The sequence below is a fragment of the Patiria miniata genome, unplaced genomic scaffold, assembly GCF_015706575.1.
Source record: "Patiria miniata isolate m_02_andy unplaced genomic scaffold, ASM1570657v1 HiC_scaffold_5, whole genome shotgun sequence".
Classification (NCBI taxonomy): Eukaryota; Metazoa; Echinodermata; class Asteroidea; order Valvatida; family Asterinidae; genus Patiria; species Patiria miniata.
This window is the reverse complement of record NW_024037072.1, coordinates 38076286-38098848: the sequence shown is the minus strand read 5'-3', so window position 1 is coordinate 38098848 and position 22563 is coordinate 38076286. Positions and strand designations below refer to the sequence as shown.

The following is a 22563-nucleotide window of genomic DNA, read 5'->3' as shown; positions in this document are numbered from 1 at the left end:
CGAAAGGGTCTTTTGTTATTCGGGGACGTGGGTATCATTTCAATGGGCCGTATCATAAGTCTGACGCCTCATAGGTCCGACGCCTCATAAGTCCGAAATTTCGGACTTATGAGGCGTCGGACTTATGGGGCATAACATTAATTTATTCCGCCTCACAGGTCCGACGCCTCGTAAGTCCGACGCCTCATAAGTCCGCCTTCGGAAAAACGAGGCATTTAATTTGTCGGACCTACGAGGCGTCGGAGCTATGAGGCGTCGGACCTATGAGGCATCGGACTTATGAGGCGTCGGACCTATGACGCGTCGGACTTATGGGCCTTTTTTTGCATGGTTAGGGGATGCGATTTTGTCGGATTTATGAGGCGTCGGACCTATGAGGCGTCGGACTTTTTAGCGGACCCCATTTTCATTCCATCGAAGTGGGAACGTCCTTTGGGCCCGATCCAGAGCATTAGACAGAAGTACGTCAACTGGACACAGAATGGCTGCAAGTATAACAACCCACTGATTAACACTTTCATATCTGTATCCAACGTTTTGGAAGCGTTATCGCAACTTTGTCCACGATATCAGTTTATACTTTAAGCCGCCTATTTTGATAAAGTTAACAGTGGATCGATCGACCGACGATACAGTGTCCGATCGATAAAATCTTAGAGTGTCGTAAGAATCAGAGCGATTAGAACCACCTGTTGATTTAAGCCTATTTTCTGTGGATAGCAGACAGCGTTGTTACCAATCGGAAGACGCACATAGGCTACATTAATGAAACTTCACCTATTAATATAAAAGGATAGGCCGGTTCATTAACAGCGTGAATGCGTACGCAAACGCTTCGCACTGAACTTCACGGATGAGCTAGATTTAACTCGAAGATTCGGGCGCACCTTATGAATTTCCACAGCTTACTGTGAATAACAAATCAGGTATAAAGAGTCTATAGATCTAATAAAGAAAACCCAGGTATGTTGTGTTAAGTAACACCTGAACAGCACCCGAAACTCTCTCATTGGCATTCATCCATTTTATAAGGTCCGGTCCATCCAAGTGCCTGCGGCATATGGCTACCTGAGCTCATTCCACATGGGTTACTCTGTGTCAAAACATTAACAGGTGCATGTATTCATTAACATTTCAGTGATTTGTTATTATGCAAATTATATTCCAAAGCCCTTGAGATGTGAAGTGCATTTTGCCGACGGTTGCACATCATGCACATTCACCGTTTTTATAATTTGGTAATTCCCGTGCCCAATTGAGAAGCGTGTGAGGGCTTGACTCTCCGGGGGAAAAACCCACGGCTCGAACTGACAGTTTGATGATAGTTAACTTTCTACTGCTGGTCAACCAACGACGCCATTTTGGAGGATCAACATACGTGTTCCTAAGGTAATTGAACGTAAGTTTACATGTTGCTTCAATAAAAAAATACAATTTTACAATGTTTACTTTTTAGAGTTAGATAAGATACATGTTACAGTTACAGTTAGCAAGGTACATGTGACAAAGTACAATAGTCTTTGTTTTAGAATTGGAGCCTTGCGTTTTATATTTAAATAATCCATTTTCATGTAAAAAGCTTACACGCTTCGCCTTCAATATTGGGAGGAAAAATCCCTCTGCCAAAGGTCAGAATTTGTTATCGGGAACCGTACACTTATAACTACATGTACCCGCCTGGCATTAGCCTTTATGCTTGCACAGCTCTCGATGGATAAAACTTGATCAGCAAGGAAAAATTCGCAGACAAGACAAATACTATCATCTGCTCGACAATGTGTGTCGAGTAAAGAGATCTTCCGAACTCAAACGGCGCCACTAAGCAATGCAGCTGCAGTAACAGCCGGAATCGGTTCAGATCAGTCCGGATCAGTCTGGAATGCACGGCCAATGGTCACTGTCCGGAGTGGGGGTGCTCGAACTTCCCAACGGCACTATACAAGGCCGCTATATAGAGGGGGTTAATTTCTATCCTTTAAGCTCGCATTTGAAAATATGTTGTTTTAAACGATGACCACGGGTTACCATTTTCACACACTTACGACGTGTGAACACGGGTGCATGTTAAGCTACAAACAATGCATTACGTTTCCTTAAATTCAGGTGTTTTTTTGTGAAATAGAATATAGCCGTCACAAGCGCCCTTTGATTGATTGGTGAGTAAGACCGAACGAATCTATAATTTTTACCAAACTGTGAGGAAACGGAGAAGTGTAAAATTCACATTGTTTGCGCGTGTCGTAATACACAGATAAGAATGAGAATCCGCGTTGTGTCGGGGACACGGTATTATCAAGGGCATGCGCACTACACGTGAAGGTAAGCCGAGCACGGACGTTGGTCAGTCCACCTCTTCCTTTCTATTTCCTTGGATCTTCACGAGGAGAGGAATTCAATGAAAGCAGATGACACCCATAAAATGTCAAGTGCAGAGGTAGGACGGCAGGACTCCCCATAGCAACGCACTTGACCGGTCCCATGGCCGGCTTTGGGTTCAATCCCACCGCCCCTCACTGGCTCAGTCCGTGGGGGCTTACGAGTAATACTCACGACAGGTTATTCACCTGCTTCAGATCATAAATAGCCGTCCTTCGTGTGCACTGAATACCGATGATGCGGTGCTTATGTCTCCAAGAATAACATCTTCAGCTTGGAGAAATTAATTCAAGATCGAGTGTAGGCTATTAATGTCTGTGTGTAAGTCTTACTGCACGGATGTGACAAGAAGTATCCCCCCCCCAAAAAAAAAAATTACCAAGCTTTTTTTTTTACGATGTTATCTTAAAGCAAACATGGGGGAAAAGAAGAAAGAAATGGAAAGAAAGCACTCACCGGTATTAAATACTGTCTATGATCAGGAGTCTAGAAAGAATTATTCATTGAACCGCGCATGAATTAAATTAAAGATAACAAAAATTAACAAACCAAAGTCCACTGAATTTCCGCATTATTTAAGTGTTTGTTCCTACATGTAGAGAGCAATTTAGATTGTCTAATTTTCAAAAGTTCGAATTTTGTCTGAAGTCAAATATAATTAATTTGTACAAAATGTTTGTTTTGGGGATATTTCTTGTTTCTTTCTCATGAAAATCTGACATGGGAGAGAATTATGAGTGGAGAAAACACTGCATAATAGTCATATCGGTGTAGATAGTTACCGCTGATTGCCAAATTTACATCAATTTTCTATTTTGTTTCGGCACTCAAATGCGCTCAAATGCTATCTTTTTAACTTCCAGAATAGGCTTAAGCGTACATTTGTTTACAACGTTGTTCCAAAACAAAAAGGAATTTCAGCTTCTACAATATCAAAAAATCATTATCTAAAACAAATCTAGAATTATAAAACCGCAATTTGATAATATACATAAATATGACAAAAATTAAAATTGTGTGTGTACGCATTAGATTAGGAGATGCTTTCCAGTTTTAGGCTTCTGCTTCATTCCAATGGCTAACCGCTTTTCAGTTCTTCAATCTGTCTCAGCACGGCCAGTAACCCTTCAGGCTTTTCCGCTTGCGGGGGGAAGAAAAAAAAACTGTTGAGCATTTTTTGGCATCCCGCCTGACAGTTGGATCGATGCGATATTAGGCGGACGTGTCATATGACGTGCCGTCAGTATGACATCGAACACCACACGGGGACAGAGAGAGCAGCTATGGCGCGCCAACTAAAAAAAATAAAAAGAAGAAAAAATAATGAAAATCGTTCTTAATCATTTTGCCGAAGGAAATCTTGTTCACTCTTTCAAGTAATATGGATGTGCTGTAGATTGATAAAATCAGTTTGGTAAATTTGATAACATCTTGGTAAAAATAGTTTTCCAGCTGCTTAAGAGCTGATGTCCTGATGTCCGCAGGATTTATGATTGTAAATGTTTGCAGCAAACTCAAAAGGACAATCTTCGAGTGACCGGGATTCTAACGATATTTTGACAGAGTTTTATGGGGTTACGGGTTTTTTAAAACAAGCCTTTGGCCTTGTTAGCAAGATATATATGAAGCAGAAGGAACAAACTTCAATCCAACTATGTCAGCAGGCGCGGATCCAGGGGGGGGGGGGGGGTTGAAACTGCTCTGACACCAAAAAAGTTGTAATAATTACACATGTATAGTAATAATAGTTACCTATATGTCAGCCTGTCCTCAACAATCTGACATCAAAGACTCTGACGGGCCTGACCCCCCCCCCCCTGCAAAAATTCCTGGATCCGCCCCTGGTCAGTTAATAATAATAATTTGGGAGGCTAATCATCCTTACTCGCAGCTGGTATGCTGAATTGCGAAGGACGCGGCTACAACGTGGTCGGGCCGCTGGCACGTAAAGGCGCCTATGGCTAGGCTGCGGCCACATCGACCCACGACCACGGAGCACAGCCTGAGATCGAGAGTGTTTGATTTTTCGGGAGGGAGGAAAACCGGAGGGCCCGGAGAAAAACCCTCGTGGCACAGGAGAGAACCAATGCTCAACTCTACTCACATTTGATCCGCGGCCAGGATTCGAACCGTGGTCACCTTGGTGAGAGGCCAGCGCTTTACGCACGAGCCACCCATGCCAGCCCATTTTGAAAGACCGCAAACTGCGATGACTGTGCGGTATTTATATATTATAAGACCATTCCTTATACATCGTGTTTACTTAACACACGTTTTTCTTTAACACAATATTTTTTTGCGCACCATATACGACTTTCGTGGTTCTCCATGCCAGCAGAAAGCGCTGGTGTGATTCTATACAGGGCATAATCAAATGGAATTAATCACTATGCTTATACTTCTGAAAATAGCAAGCTTGTGTAAAATGCATTCTTTAAGGGCATAGACAATTCCAGACAAGCTAAATCTGGATCCAATATAACTATACCAAAATCTAAAGGATAAAAAGATAAATGAATTTACTCTCCGTTCCATAAGCGCATTTGGTGTCTATTGGGTTTTAGGCCCATACATATCTAAATTACATTTCGATCCGCAACGAATACAAACCGACTGCAGAGGCTAAGCGTGTGTTTTTGCTGTTATTGCAAATTCGACAAAACTGACGAGGGGGCGATTATTCCACATAAACGCTCTCCAATGCCCCGCTTACCTCATTGGAACCTTCAACATTTCACCGGTCCCAGATGGCACGAGGCAACATGGAGCAATTTGTCTCGTGAATTGTCGTCGGCAAGTACTTGATGGAAATAGAATGTCTCCGGTTTTCCCCCAAAGGAGCATGCTGTTGCACAAACTCTAACCTGACATGATTTCTTCTCCCCCCCCCCCCTCTTTCTTCTCTCTCGGGTTTGGCGGTAAACTTGAAAGCCTTACCACCTTGGGGTGGGAGTGATTCATTTTCATTTGTTGGGGTACACAGGAAGATGTGTCCATCTCAGCAGACATGCCTGGGCAGGCTCCCTTTGAAATCCCGCCAAAATATTTCATAATTAAGGATGTGGATTGACATTCGCGCGGGAAAAATTTAGCTTCGTCAGTGACTTGAGCTATTAAACTCTAAACTATATAGCAGTGCACATATTACTTTCTTTTTATTTTATATTTAAACAAACCCTGCTGACTCCGAGCACTTTGTTTTCATTAAATTTCAGCTTGGCTATGTCATTAGAAAACGGAAGGTTTGCCATTCAACACTGATTCAAAACGGCAGAATAGAGGGCGGCCTTTAAATCTTCTTCAACTGGAAAGTTTAACAAGGAAAACTCATTAAAGGGTATGAGTGGTACGTATGGCCGAAACAATTGTTAACTCAAAGCAAAGTATGCTTAAGGCCTATGCTGTGTTTTGCTTAGAATCTGATATAACAAAGTCGCCCCTTTTTTTTCTCAAAAACTTCATTCAAACCGTCAATTTTTGTTTTGCCCTTCACCGACGTATAAACACTGTTTACTTAGTGTGTTACCTCCCGAGTGAAACCCTCCAATTTGGAAATCAGACTAATGTCGATTTCAAAAAAATCTTAATTGCTCGTCACTTCAAAACAAACGATAGAATTTAATTGAGGCGATTATATTATGTTTAGGCGAAGTACTTGTGTGTGTGTGTGTGTGTGTGGTTTTTTTTTTGGGGGGGGGGGGGGCTTCTATGGCTGATGCCTATTGCCAAGAACTTGTCCATGTTGTTGGTTTGTTTTCATATTTCTTGTCCTTAGTGTGACGTCAGTCAAGTCTCACCGAGTGCAGAAATCGTGAAGTTTAATTCACTCAACGGACTTCAGTCAGCAGAGTGTACTTTATGTACGAGATCGAGAGGAAAAAAAAACTCGACTCGCTAATTAATCAATTTCATCGAAATCTGTCCAAAATAGAGCAGAGCCATCAGTGACGCGCCTATAATTACGCAGTTCATTAATTCGCCCGTCCGCGGTCGAATGAATTAATTTTGACAGAGACCTGACGTTAAAAGACCTGACATGCTAGATTGCGGTGATAAATCACCCAGCCTCGAGTCATGTAAAAGACAGTCAAGAATGAGCAGTGCCTTGGTTTAATCAGCCAGTACGTGTTTTACATAATAATCCGTGCGCCAACCAACTTCGCAGTTGTTGACAAACGATTATTCTTCTCGAGAGAAATGCAAGTTCGTTTTCGTTCGCACGGCGAAGGCAGACATATCACGACTCGTCCAGGGCTGAGTGCAATTTTGGTTGCATGTGTTGCGTGAGTTACAGGTGTTTTTAAGGGTATTTGGCTCGAGCCATGGGGCTTAACGCCGACATGCTGGGCTGTCATCTTTTCCCCTATTAATTAATTAAATTTAGAGGAATGTCAGGTTTTCTTATTAGCAAAATGTCCAATTCAATTTTGGGGGGTGTAGATTGGATATGCGGTAAGACTAAGAAAAAAATCCAAGTTTTAAAAAATGGTGACATTAGGCCTAATTATTGTTTAAACACTACTAACGACACGTTTCAGATTTATGACTCTCTAAGCTGTAGGCCCATGCGATCTTTATGATAAATTCTTACAAAGCAGGATTTCACTGCGTAGGCTATTTGGCGAAAAGGTAATTAACTCTTGAAAAAAAAATACATTCGTATCAAGCAGGTTCTTTCAAATCTGTCCGCATATTGAACATAATATAGCAATGAAAGTAACCAATTGAAAATTTCTGACATTTTTATCAACACTATACAATTTATTTGACCAAAAAATGGGGCTAAATTTAATTTGGTTACAATTTCGTCATTCTGGTAAGACTCGAACAGCCAAAATATTGATGACAACATTCCTTATATAAAGGCTGAGTGATCGTCTCTCACAATGCAATAGAATGCATCTAGACCTAAAATAAACACGTTAATTTTTAAAATGCCTCATACATTAGGTCAAACACGAGATTGGAGCCTTCCTTGTCTACCGTGTGTTTTAAATAAGTCAGTGTATGCCTTGCGCGATGTTCATTATTTGCCAAGATAGCTTTAACTTAAACTCATCAGCGAGTGAAGACGCATGCAAATATTCACTCCGGGATTCCAGGAGTTTGTTCTTGTTTTCTGTCCTCTGTGATACTTCCTCCAATACCTCGCGGGGGCCCGCACGGCCCCCTGCGTGCTCAGCATACACACGGCTCGCTAAGTCCGATCGCGCGGAGCGATAAAGATGGACCGCGTAAAAGGGAGAAAGAGACGCGCTAATGGAGGATTCCGATGTCACAATCAACCTGCATCTTCAAGCAACAGGAAGGGGGAAGGCAGCGTAGCTTTAGGATATCATTACCCGTCACCTTGCCGGGGATGATATCACCACTGCTCTCGCTTATATCAGCTGAGGCGTTGGCGAGGGTGTTTTCGTCAAAACTCGAGCTCTCCATCCTTATTTGCGTTTTTCTTCTTCCCAGCACATCCTGAAGATTAAAAACGAGCGGCTTTGCTTTTATCGGTGAAGCGATCTGTACTGAATGCCTCGCGGTCGTGTGAGGTGTTGGCAATTGGCGGGGTCACTTGATGAAGAACATTTAACAACATGGGTTGACAAGTGAAGTCTGCGCTACAAGATCAACGCGTCTACGTTGTTTTATCAGCAATTCTCTTACTTGTTATAATGTAGCTCAAAACATTAAAACTTAATGAGGAAAATTTTAGAAAATTAAAAAAACCTCTACATGATGTCGTTTATAAAAGTCGAATTGAATATATCCTTCTTCCAGATCTTCATTATTTAAATGCCTTTATCACCATACCAAAAGAAAAAAAATCGAAAAGTAATCATTCTTTTGTCGCATGCATTTTGTTTTCCATTTTAATGTACTATCCATTACTATGTACTCTCCATCGGCGACGCGATACAGTTTGTAATCCGATATTCTACATGTGTGCTTCCGTTTCCGTGGTGCAGGCACGAACAATCGCACAGCGTTGGCATCCGATCCTAATGACACATTCAACTCACGTTACTTCCATTTAGAAATGAGAATCAAAAAGCATTTTTGTATTTGCAAGGAAATCACGTCCCCGGGAGCTTTTGATGTAGTAAAGGCATGCGGCACCTTAACTTCTACCTCCATGATTATATAAACATAATGCATCCTCAAGGAAGTTACCAGACTCTCTCGAAATTGAGAGGGTAGACCTTGGGAACGAGGTTGTGCAGCCTGTTATTTTATCGCTAGACTAGTTCCCTGTCCCCCTCCATTGTCCTTCGGACTTCAAATGTGGGGAATAGCTAGCAGTGAATCCTGAATACATTACGAGGCTTTCCTCCTAATGTATGCAAATTATATGCAGGACGTGCATAGGTCTGAATCCCGCCTCCTGAATTCAAAATCAAGACGGTAATATTTGCGCGGAACCAACCTATTGCAAAATGGCAATTGGCCACAAATGTGCAATTTCGGAGGTGATGAGCTTTGATTTTCGCTGAATTTTTAAGTGTCTCTGACAAATATCAATAATGAGAGAATCATTACTTTTCGGTATTTAAAACAGATGCAGTTGAAATACTTCAAAGTTGCCTAGACACTGGCGATTTTGCGTACTGTTTGTGGTAAGACAAGAGTCAGTTTTTTATAACCATGTGATCAATATTATCGTCCATGCATAAAAATGAATACTGGTTCAAAAATAAACAATCATGCTGCGCGCGCAGAGGTGATCAAATCAATGGCTTTAAATGGGAGCTATATATAGCTACTAGTCCCCATATTTTTAGGGGGGGGGGAGCCAGTCTATTTTATCGCTTTCATTTTCCAAACTGGATAATGCCGTGTGAGCGTCGCATTCAACCTGAAATCAGCATACACTTACTGAGAAATAGTCTGGTTGCCAGACCTAAAGATCATGTCTAGTATTTGGACGAATCTGAGGTTGGGGCCAGTATCAAGTGACATTAATGGCCAGGAATTCTAACGTTTCAGAAAACTAATAGGGCTTAGTTTCCTAACACGTTTTTCGTAGATACTCGGATATGTTCATGATACTATGGTTGTAGGCCTATTTTACAAAAAAAACACCGCATTTGCGACATTTGATGCCACGCGTGATACATGCCTGGTATCTGTAATTAAAGCCTATTTTAAGTGTTGTGCCTCAAGTGTACACTCAGACGAGGGCAGGGCTTTGTTTGCGTCGTGTTCTGAATAGTCAGGTGGCTTAGATCTAATTTTCGTCAAGATCGTGACCGCCTGGTCCAAAGCACCAAACTTGGCAGATAGATTCTTATAGACTTAGAGAAGGTATTTAGAAGGGGTGACACCCGAAATTCTTTTGGGAAGGGTGCCTAATATGCATAAATCGTTAATCCCTGCCGTGTAATATATTTATTCCCATATTTGGGTATATTTTTATTTTTTTTATTTTTTTGAAAAGTGTATTTTGGGGATTCTACTTACATTTCTTTACTTAAATAACATTTTCCAAAGCATACAAGTGACTGAATAATTAAAAGGACATAGTAACGATCCAAAATGGCTACTATTATGCCCTAAATTGCGCGCATTTACCTTGTCCCAAGATATCATCAATTAGTCTTGCCAAACATCAGCATTGATGAACTTCAAATTCACCACGTAGCTTACTGGTACATTTACCCTATTGAAACCGTATGCAAAATCATGTGAACAATAAGAACATGGTGATGTTTAGCCCAGAAAACAAAAACTGGGGGAAAAAACGAGGTGCCCATAAATTGGAGTAAGGTGAATAGGTGAAACAAGTAAGGTGAATGGTCGCCTAACATGGAAGACTGGAACAAGTTGAAGGAAATTCCCAAAATTATTGTTGAGAAAACGTTTTGGCGTAGACAAAATTATTGTAAACAATAATAATCTCTTATTTGGGGATTTTGTTGAACTTGGTCAAGTCCCCACGTTACCCTTCCCGTAGTAGCCCAATTTACGGACACCACATTTTCTCCCTTTTTTGGGTCTTTTGGGCCAAACATCAAGATGATATCAATTTTCACATGATTTCTCACTTATTTTTGTTAGATTAACTATGTCAGTAAGTACCTTTGTGAATTTGAAGCTCATCAATACCCACGTTTGGCGAGACTAGTTGATGATATCTGAGGAAAAGGTAAATGCGCGTAGCTTTAGGGTAAAATAGTAGCAATTTTGGTGATTTACTATGTCCTCATAATTATTCAGTCACTTACATGCCTTACAAAATGTTATCGAAGTAAGAACATGCAAGTAAAATCACCAAAATACACTTTTCAAAAAAATAAAAAATAAAAATATACCCAAATATGGGAAAAAAATATATTACACGGCAGGGATTAACGATTTATGCAAATTAGGCACCCTTCCCAAATGAATTTCAGGTGTCACCCTTTCTAAATATCTTCTCTAGGTCTATAAGAATCTATCTGCCAAGTTTGGTGCTTTGGACCAGTCGGTCACGATTCTGACCATATGCCACCTGACTAGAAGGGATCTACCCGATATTCCCCAATACCTATGTTCCCCCAGATCCTTATGGTTATAGGGTAAGGGTTAAGGTTAGCGTGAGGGTTAGGGTTAGGGAAAATAGGTATTGGGGAACATTGGTATTGGGGAACATAGGTATTGGGGAACATAGGTGCACCCGTTCTGTTTGTGAGTATAACGGCTACCTGGGCCGATATTTACAAGATGCAGCGGAGAGCGCCACCGCCACCCAGTTACATACGTACCTGTCCCCTTTGAAAAAAGTATTTAGGCTGAATAATGGCGGTTCTTTTTTAGGAGGACCTCTAACATAACAGTGTATTGAACAGTCCTGCTATACTTTTCTGTGCAAGCGAATGGAATCACGATGATTCCATTGTGATAAAGCGTTGTATGTATTATGCTTTGGAGGAACGGTTGTCATGGATACATGAAGTGGCTCGTGAGAGCACGTTTATATTATATTTAAATTGTCAGTGATATTATACAACAAATTTGCTGCAATTTGATTTTATATGACGTTAACGTATGGTTGTAAAAGCTCGCTATAAGGGTAAGTGACGCTATTGAGTTTGGCTGTCAGCCAAGCTCTCCCTCCGGGGAGAGATCGGCAATATTTGTCCCCTGCTTCATGTTTGGCTGTCCTTACTTTTCAGACGACCCTTAAAGGGAATATACAACATTCGCTTTCGCTCTAATTTTCAGAAATGGCTGGATTTGGGGGGGGGGGGTATTTTATGCCAAATATTGTTACACTGACCATGGATTTTAGAAAAACCAAGAAAAATGTTGTTCTTGTAGTCTGGTCTGACCCTACTTCGAAACGGGGCAATAGACATCAGGAAATTATCGAGTCAGCCAAACGCTTGAACCAGTTGATGGATGTGTAACAGATTGCAAACAAAATATGGACTAAATAAATTTGGTAAATTTTGTATTTGAACACAGTCAGTTATTTTCCAACGATGGTCGGCTGACCATCTTTGGAAATTGATAAATATTTCCTCTTTTCTTGAAAATGACAACACGCAGGGTGCAATGATTTCACATATACATGAGGACGAATATTCAATAAGGCCTACAGTAAAGTGAGATATTTCACAATTATTTTTAAGTTGGTTTTTTTTTTCGCAAATGTTGTATATTGCCTTTTATAGACAACCTGTTGAAGCGAGATTTAATTGCTTGACTGTATGAGGGACAAAAAGGTGGGGTCAAGCTTGTTTGAACATTACAATAATACGTCCGAAGCTCATTTTATAAGAGACAAAAAAAAACTAGAACTGAAAACAAAACCCCTTATTTAACAAACCAAAAGCTGTTAGTCACATTTGACTTTAGTCCTACTTGTACAAGACTGAACACAGACTTAGTCAGCTGATTGCAAATTTCAAGTCTGACCTCATTGTTCTAGTTAAATAAAATATCTTGAAAAAAAACCCCGTCCTCTTAAAGATATATTTTTCAGTTTGCACAAAAGTAAGGTAGAAAACCAGCAAAACTAAAGACAATGTTATTGAAAAAAAGCTTTAAATTATAACCGAGTCATTTGACGTCATCCTAGTTTAAGGCCAAATAAAAAAAAATGTTTAGTATCCCCGTCCGCTTCCTTTTTGGAGGCCCCCTCCTTTAAATAAAAACCAAAACAAAACAAAACAAAACCCAAAATGAATAATTTTAAGCAGTGACATCATTTTGGCCTCTTTGTCTGTTGCATCTAGCCCATATAAAGCTGATGTGTCATTTCCTGAGTCCAAGTGGCGGCCAATTAAAAAAAAAACTGGCGGCCATCTTGAAAAATAGCTGGGTCGGGCTGCCATTTTGCAAGGAAAAAAGGGCCTCCTTCCTTTTTTTCAAAAAGGCAGGCCGCTAAACATGTTTTTTTTTTATATTTTGGCCTAAATTTTATATTTTTCTCGCGGCGAAAACAAAAAACAACTCAATATCTCAAGATGAAACAGTGTCATCAAGGAGGCTTAGAAAAAGCAACGGAACCTCGCCAACAGCATCAATACATTCATCCGGTGGTTGAATCTTGCTAGGCCAGCTATATCAATTTCTACCTTGATGAAAAACGGTCTGAATCGTGTCCCTCATGCGTTCTGACATTTCCCTTCGCCTCGGCCGCGGAGTGTACCGCACAAGCCGGCTTCAAGGCCCAAGGAATTAGTTTTATTTTCCTGCTCCAGTGACTGCCAACAAGACGAGGGAAGGAAAAAGGAATTACTCTTGGAAGGTAAAATCGATCGGGGCAAAGCTAAGTGTCGTTGGAAATAAACGTCGAACGCTTGAGTCTAGCATACGGGATTCGCTGTGTGCTTAGACTCCATCTGATAAAAGCGCAGCGCGACCTTGACCGCACGTTAGGCTTATATACACAGCAGGTAGCGATGGGATGTTTTAATAAGAACATCGCAGGAAAAATTTCATATGTCAAAATTGAAGTATCCCGCTTCTCGGCTGATATGAAAATTATAATTGAACAACCATATTACTTCATATTTGTTGAAGTAGGGAAATATAAATAGGTCAATTTCATTTTCGCGTGATGACGACACATATTGCAGACTATAACTGGGAAACGTGGATGCTATTATAATTGCACCGTACACTGCCCCCCCCCCCAACAAAAATAATACCTATTAAATTATGGTACCTTTGGGAGACATTTTGTCGTCATTAATTATACCTCACGGAGACACCGGACATTAGGGAGACATGTCTGCTATATTTAGATGCAACATTTTACCGTCGCAAATAGACGAGATCGATTGGTCGTGGTCCAAAACATAATTATACCAACATTCGTGGGGGTGGGATAAGGGGAAAATTGGGGTTAGGTTGTCATTAAAGATGGAAAATTGTGTGCAGAAATCTATGGGAAAGTCTCCCAAATGACCTATGGTTCCCGTTATTATAATAACACTGGGGTATATCTATATAGAACCCCCGGTGTTAACTTTACACTCTCTCAATGAATGTATATGTCACACAGTGTAAATCAAACACCACAATTTGTAATGTATTGATCTAGATAGTAGTTATCATGTGATATATCACGCGTGAAGATGAACTTATCATGTGATATATCCTGTGATGAAGTTACCATGTAAATACATGCATACCCAAGCTTCTGACTGAAATATCAGAGATGACAATTTTCGAGACGAAGCGAGAACTAAAATGCATTCCTGTCTTGTTTTTTTTGGTGTGAATTTCATTCCGTATGCCATCCGACACTGCAGTTTGCTGATCCATCTTGTTGTAATTTTGTTGGCTTTCTTGTCCGCTCGTACTTGTACACAGCAAGGCTGATTTAATTATATCTCACTCCCGCACGCAGCTAGCATTGCCTCCCTCTCTATCTCTTTGGAGTGCCGTGTCGACATCTTCAGGCCGTGCTCTCAAACACAACTTCCCAGCGCACCTTCTCAAAATATTGTGACAAGTCTCTGGCTGCCGAAGATGGGCATTAATTTCATCCCGAGGCTAGCTAGGCGTTGTTACTCGAGACTTTCCAAGTTTATTTTGTCCCTTCTCTTCATCCACTTGCCAGTGGATACTACGAATGCTGTGAGACAATTGAAAGCAATATTACCGCCTGTAGTGTGAAAACACCCGTTCTTTTTCCAAGGTGTGTTCTGCCCGAAGCTCACATTCTAAGCGATTGTGTAGACAAGACGAAACACGTAATTAGCAGCTGAATAAGACAACTTGGCTATCTCACCGCAGTGTATAAAGCGACGATTATAATGTGCGGCATCAATACACTTATCATATGAATGAGTTTGTGCTAATCATTTTATGTTCTGTTGAGCTTCAAGCACAACATACAGAGTGTGCCAAAAAATGCAACATTCAGAAAACATATAATTAAAACTGTTTAATGTTTTTTCTTCAATTAAATTATATATTATATTAAAGCCTGACTATTTCTCAATCCACTCCTTTTTACCGCATTCCATTTGGGTCCCTAGATCGAGAAATACAATAAATTTAGTGAAAGGGTGTAAATTTTACTTGGGCCACTCTCACCTGGACATGCTGAATCTGGGTTATAAGGCATTGAATAGGCATTGAAGTTGGTGACATCAAAGGTGAGAGTGGCCCAAGTAAAATGTACACCCTCCTCCTAAACTGATTGTATTTTTGGATCTAGGAACGCAAATCGAATGTGGTCAAAAAGAGTTGATTGAGAAATAACTGGTAACGACTGGTAACGAGTCACAAGCATATATATATATACATTACATGGCATTTTAGCTGGTATCCCGTTTTTGGTAAGCAAATATTTTCCGAGTTTAGCAAATATTTGTGCTTAAATCAGCTAAAACGGAATCCCCCGGTTGCATGCCTGCAGGACCCTACACGTATATAAAAGGAAATCGATTTACACGTCTTTTTCTTCGTTGTTCGTGTTTCGTCAAACACTCATTGAATACACCTTCATTTCCATTCCCCACAGAAAAACAAGTGAGGAAATTCATCAAAATAGAACAGAGAAACAAATAGCAACAGAATACAAATGTTTATCCGTACAAACGAAACGCATAGTCGGTTTTGAGTAGTAGTGTTCATTTTACTTGGTGTTTAACACGAAAGGTGACGTAGTGCTACAAAAGTAAAAACACATACGAAGTGGGCCATTCAACATTATGCTAGAATTTTTTTTCAAACTCAGCTATTTTAACGAGAAACTCACAATTGCACATTGAGACGTGGAATGTGTGTACTAAAAATAATATATGAAAACTAAAATATACTTAGATAACCAAAAAAGATTCGTTAATATTATAACAAAATACACAAATTCAATTAAAATTTAATGTGGGCCTAACAATGGGTTTGGCTTACCGCCCGAAGAATTATAACAACAAAATATAAGACCGAACACAAATTCACAAAGAATCATTTTAAAACAGACGTTTACCGGGTGGACACTTTTACAGTCATCGGACAAACTATTCTGCGTTTTCTTTTTCTATACTAGAACAGTTCTTTTTCTAACCAAATGTTAGTCTCAATTCCAACCGTTTGTTTGTTATGTACCACATCTTGCATAGATTCTTCCACGGCCCGATTCTCATTTCTAGAACGGGTTAAAATTCAAGAAATATTATAAACAAAAAAAAATCCATTCTTCTTTGATAAAAAAGTCCATATCATTTAAGGGAAACGATTCCATAATTTTTTTTTGTAGCAAAATCTTATTTGCTTAAAATGTTAACAAGCGCTCTATCGTGTAAACTCCTCACCGCCATTTTTAGTCACTATTGAATTTTCTTATATAATGACACATTGCACAGATTTTTACCAAAATACTATTTTTTTTCTGATTGTACAAAGTTCTTAATGATATCTTTCATGAGTTCAAAGAGCTGCCAATTTCAGTTGCTTGAATTTGCTGCTGATCCATTTTTGGTGCATACAATGAGCTAATGGACGAAGATTTAGAGGTGCATTAAAATATTTACCTTAATCTTTGTTGTACAAAACATGCGTTAGTCTTCTCAAAGTACAGTGTTCTGTTTGATTAAAGATTTGGCGCAGAAACTTGGTGTCGCGTAGCAAAAGGGGACTAGTTAATTTTTGTTTGCTTGACCAATGATTTTCTTTTGATTCGTTAAATCACCAAACTTCTGATTTGTACCACCATGCAGTAATATCCAGTTCAACATCAAAACTCTACAGAGGTGCAGACGTAGGACACCATTCAACGAGTTTCTTAAACCTTACAAATCACACTAATCGTATAAGAATGCCCCCAAAAAACACCTACCTCTCATGAAAATGCCAAATATACCGAACACCAAATGCCATCCACAAAATTTAGTCTTCGTCCTGGCATTTAAAAAACAAAAATCGATTTCGTACAAAAATAATCTGTCGGTATGAATGTCTGTAGAAACGGGTCTGACAGCGAAAGCGTACACCAAAACCATCGGCAGCTGTCTGTGACACAGGGATCTGTCTCTTTCCTCTTTGGCTGGGGTTTAATTTTTACTTTGTACAATGGGACATTTACCGGCAAGTTGCTCTCCTCGTGCTATTTTCGAGTTTCAGCCGAAAAAAAATAGATTTTCATTTTAAATTGCTTTTTTTTTTTAGCAAAATACAAAAGATATTTAGAATGAGACATCGAACCAATAGTACGGCAGATAGGTGATGGGATTGTGCCTTTGATGATACAAGCATGGCATTTGGCACACAGTCAGAGTGAAAGATATCTGGCTCTAGGGCCATCGTATAGATTTATCCTTCGAAAAAAATATAGGTAGCGATGGCAGCCATTTTGAAATTTTGAAAATTGCTTGTTACTCTACCCATATTTTTTTCCAAAGGACAAATCTGTGATGGCCCTATATAACCAGATATCTTTCTTAAGCCATACTCTGACTGCGTGCCTAATGCCATGCTTGTATCATCAAAGGCACAATTCCCCCAAATATTTCCCCTATCTGCCCCACTACAACAAATCCGCTCTCGTTGATTTAGTCAGGTTTTGGCGCAAAAGAACCTTTAAAAAACGTATTTTCAAAGGGTTGAAAACCTCCAAAATAGAAAAACAGTAACCGGGTGAGGGTTTGCAGTAAGACCATGTGGAAGAATCTGTTTTGAACAGATGTGTGGTTCTGACAAGAACCGGTTGGTTGTGAAACGCGACGGTCCGATCAGTATTCTCTGATCGTCTTCAGGAGACAAAAAAAACACATCTTCTCATCAGTGATTCTTCCACATGGTGTTACGCTCACTAGCTTACACTACCACCATGCAAAGTAACATCTTATTTAGAAAAAAAAGATTGCGTTTTCTGTTTAAATAAAACATACAAAATTGAAAATTCGTTAGGAAGAAAGCATCGAATAAGTCGAAGAGCACGGGAATAGAGCAACTTTATAATTCAATGTCGCAACAGTACTAAACGTGCATTTTGTTTTAAGTACGAAAGACTACGGTAACTTGTTTTTTTTTTTTACAAATTGGATGATTTTGTTAGAAATACATTTTGACAATTATATTAAAGTCTGTGCTATACACGATATATATCAACTTGGTGTTATATTGAATGTGTTTAGCGTACGGTGAGTGGCTACATTCATACTCCGATGAAATTAAAATTCAACACGTATAAAAGTTAGATTGTTCAGATTCGTATTTGTTATATAACGCTCTTTTGGTGTGAAATGTATTTACAGAAGCTATCACTGACAGAATACTTCCAAACAGGTTTTTGACATAGTGAAACCAGTGCCGATTTTGTATAAATGGATATTGTATTAATGAGCATGAGCAAGAATTGTTCAGTTTTTATCATTATCAACGTTTAGAATGTTTTCCTTACTTTCTGTTTCCAGTATTTTTGGCGCTCAGCATTTTCGTCTACGTAATAAAATTGATATTTAGACTAAAAACGTTCTTGACAATGCTGCTCTGTCATTGTGTTTGTATCGAGCAGACGGACACTTCATCAACATCTCAGAGTTTGACACATGACAGTATATCTTGAATGATAACCTTGTTAATATGTGCATTCCCTTAGCAATGATCACAATGATATGGGCCCTCGGGAGAAGCGTCTTCGATATGACATGGTTCCTCCGTAGTTCCGTAAATTCACATAATGCGATCATATTCAAGTTGCGTAGTAGGATGTCTGCTTTGTTAATTCACAGAAAAAAAGAGATAATGCGTCGTAATATTGTCCAAAGAGATTTCAATTTTTGTTTCAAAGGAAGCACATTCAGAACGTCCAAAATAAACGTGTTTTGCTTGAATAGTTTATCAATAGGCCGAAATAATCCAAGTTTGTCAGAGTGAAGTCTCCATGTTGACGCTGGACTGCTGTGCCTGGTTCTCCGGCTCTGTCGCCCGTTGATGACTTTCGCCTGGTTGCGGTACCTCCATCTCCAATGCCACTTCGTATGCTGGAGGTGGTTCCTCAGGCACCGCAGCTTGCTGACGGGCTTCTGGCCGGTTCCGCTCGGTTGCCTGAGTGCTCTCAGGTTGTTGAATGACGGTCCGTACTCCATGCTGACCGTCCACAACAACCCAAGATGGTATGCACGGCTGATTGGCACGGCTTTCAGTTGTGGTATCCGTGTTGCTTAAACACAGCGGCAAAGAGGTCGGTCGTTTCTTCGTCTTGCGAGTCTGGATTTCAGTGGAAGAAGTTTTGCCGGCTTTACCGGCCATGATGGTCTCTTGTCCGGGGGACAAGTTGGTTCCGTTGGCGGTTCTGCTCACTTGCTCGGCTTTCACGCGGCCCGGGATGGGCGTTTTGGGCGTTATGATCGTCCCGTTTAGGTGTATACCACCAAATCCATTGATGGTGGGTGTGAGCTGGATGCTTATTGGGGAACCACGGCTGTTTGGTGTCCCTTTCAAGCGGTCTTTAGTTATCAAGAAGTGAGCCGAGGCGCCAATGGCACGACGCGAGGGGCTGCAACGACCGTTTAGAACACCACTGCCGTGAAGAGGTGCCGTGGCCGATCTCTTAGCATTGGTGAACGAAAACAGTCGTCGGACATTACCCCTCCTTGATCCACTGGTATTGTTAACTCTACCATTCACTCCGTTGGCTAGGAAACCATCGCTTCCAGCGACGCTCCTCGTTCTCGAAGCTGCCAAGGGTGTCGTACCATTTGGAGTCTGACCCGCCCTGGGCATGTTCCCATTAGCCAGGTCCATGAGTACCGCCTCTGAGTAGCTAGGTACGACATGACGATTGCCTCGTATCATAGACTCTAAGCTGTTGCTGCTTCCAACGTTGTTTACCCGTGTTAGATGCATAGTCTCTCCGTTCCAGTGTTCCATGGACAGCATGCCGTTGGAGTAGTTGGTCCCAAACAGCTTCTCAATCTGGTAGTCCACCACGGCTGTTTTGTAAGACACTAGGAGCCTGTACGGCCAGGAGAGCAGAATGAAAGACATGGCCCAAAAGACGGACATGGAAAAATACCAAGGAAGCTTATCTGATGAGTAGGCATAGGATATCATGTCGTCGGTGAACTCAACGTCCGTCAGTGTCAGACCCTCTCGGGTCTCCATGTTCTCGTCTCGGCCGTCGCTCTCCCCGAAGAACCGCGCCCTCTGCGACAGGTAGTCGTACTCAGACTCCTCATTCAGGAACATGAAGTTCTTGCTGAAGCTGACTCGGGTGATGGGGAACTCCTCCAGGTCCATGAGATGCTTGGAGACATCCTTGACGCCGCACTCGGTGAAATCAAACGCACTGGCCGCGGAATGCGTGTTGATCCTCTCGAAGTATTCCTGGGTGGTGGTGTAGGTATCCCCGTGACGATATCGGGTAACCTGTCGGGTGTGTCTGTTGTAGTGGTACGAAATCGCCCTCCACCACACCACAGGGTAAGACTCCCGTATCCTGCGGACTCGGTCGTACACCGTCCGGGTGTCTTCCTTGTAGTAGATCTCGATACGTATCTCGCTGTACCAGCACTCCAGGAGGTAGACAAGATAGAGCAGAACCAAGAAGGCAACGGGGATGTACATGTAGCCATCCTCGCACGGGCTGTCTTGCATAGGGACTGGGCTGCCACGGTAGGTATAGGCTATCACTTCCACAGTGGTCAATTCACACCAGAGAATGACCGTCAGGCTGCCGTACATCAGCATGGAGAGAATCAGGCATTTCCAGTGGGTCTCGTCTCGAAGCGTCGTACAAAAGGACCGCTGGATGGGTCGTTGCTGTAAAGACAAGAAAGGGAGAAATTGTCAAGAAACAATCAAACAAGATTGATTGAAGCTTGCTTGAGGGCTTTGTACTTCCTCATCCGTAGACGCAGCAGAATTAGAAAAAAAGGAAAATGAAAGAGAAAAAAAAAACATTTTAACGCTGTTACGAGTTTTAACACTATACGAGTTTTGTTTACATTTTCCTACGAAAATGACCAAAAACAGAACTCCTCAAATAATACTGCAAAAACATCGTCCAACCTGTGAAATTTGTCGAGTCAACAAAGCGATGGAAGAAATAAGATTGTTTATGTCCGTTCGCAATGTGTTCAACTCGCTAGTCAGAGAGGGCTGTTGTTCGCTTTCGTTCGCCATCGCTCCTCCGCTCGGTCTGGCTAGACAAAGCCGCCGCTATCTTATTGTAGAGTGGTACAGGTGAGCTGTCAGTGGAGATGTGTCTAATTCTCCACTGGCAACGCACGCAGGCAGACCTGCCAAATCCTCTTTACCCAATCTCCGTAAACCATCTTCGGAAGAGGATGAAAACAGAAATACCGCCAACACATGTCACGTCAGGATTACGACCAGAAAGCGAGAAATATTAAAAGCTTGTGTAAAGTACCCTGAGCCAGTTTCATCTCATTAGCATGATCGAGGGCCGAACATGACGTGGACACTTACCGTGCAGGCCTGTCGATATTAACGCTATTATTTTGACAAAAGCAAGCTTTAATTTCGTTTTGGGGGCGACCGGTGCGACGCGCGAGAAGCAGCTGGTTCATTGCGGGGACTTCCAAATTGGCTGGCTCTACCGTGCGCATGCTCAGCGGAGTTGCTTATTTACATAGAGAGTGCCGGGTGTGTGGCGGGGTAGTGTTGCTGCCACACAATCGCCGTTGCTAATTTCATGAGAGACTGTCACTTTGTCTCTGTCTAAACATGCACTTGCCCCCAAGCCATTTCCAGCATTTACGTGCAGGGAATTCACCTGTAAAGGCTAATCTTATTTGCACAGGTAAAACTTGAAAAAGGGGGCTTTTTCTAAAGAACGATTCACAACCAGGTTTTTGCATGCTTATACTTTATAGATTCAAACAGTACAAACAGTGTTGTCCCTTACAGATTGCCGGCAAGAAGATTACAGTGTTGCCAAATTCCAGACAAAAGCCTGGATCTACTACATGAAGAAACTCAAAATATTTAGTGCAAGAAATACAACTTTTCAATTTTCTCGGCTAAACCCAAAGTTAACGAGATACACATTCGATATAAAAGCGAAACATGCCGAAGATGGAACTCGTCAAAAATATATTCCAAATCGCACCGATCTCACGTTTCACGGGTTTCTCGCAATCTCCAGCCCACTCATCCACAAATTAATGTTCTGTTTGATTCTCCCCCGTGTAACCGAAGATCGGGAGGAGAAACGAAAGAAAGAAGAAACGCGCGAGAATATTTCTACTTAACGGCCGGGCAATTTAGCGTGATTGCAAGCAGTAAGACGAGAGAGCGGGGCACCGCAGATTTCCACCAGTTGATTGATACCCGTTTTATTGTCATTACGATGCCGCGACCCGTCGCCTCTGCTACGAGCGTCTCTGCTATGCTGTGTCGCGATGGTTAACAAATGAATGCGCGTTGATTGATCGGGCGGGGGAACCGCACGTCTTATTTATGTGCAGGGATCTAGAAAAAAACGACGGAGACTTTGTGTATAGTCAGAGTTCCGCTGGATCAAAATGAAGAATCCGAGATTCAGATGGATTTGTGGGTTTCCTTCTCTGATGGAGCGACCGGAGCGAGCGCACGGGTTGCGGGGGCTGGGTTCATGTTTATAAAATGTGTAAACAGGTTTGTTTAAAGCTGTTTCGTGCGTTCTTGACGGTCAAAACAAAATTGTCCCGACGAAGAAAACTTGATGGCAATCTGCTATTCAGCATTCAGTACATTCTCAGATTGCAAACGAAAATACAGTAGATTGATACCGGAGTCTTATACAGCGCA

The 22563-nt window shown here is 41.3% G+C and overlaps 1 protein-coding gene across 1 annotated transcript; it reads right to left on the bottom strand.

Annotated features, from left to right (window-relative positions):
* Window positions 1–17181: 17181 nt before the first annotated feature.
* Window positions 17182–21086, bottom strand: LOC119741430 (transmembrane protein 151B-like). Its single transcript, XM_038217176.1, has 2 exons — window positions 21069–21086; window positions 17182–20571 (listed from the first exon to the last, which is right to left on the bottom strand). The coding sequence occupies exons 1-2, from the start codon at window positions 21084–21086 to the stop codon at window positions 18676–18678; spliced, it is 1914 nt and encodes a 637-aa protein (XP_038073104.1). The 3' UTR covers window positions 17182–18675.
* Window positions 21087–22563: the final 1477 nt, after the last annotated feature.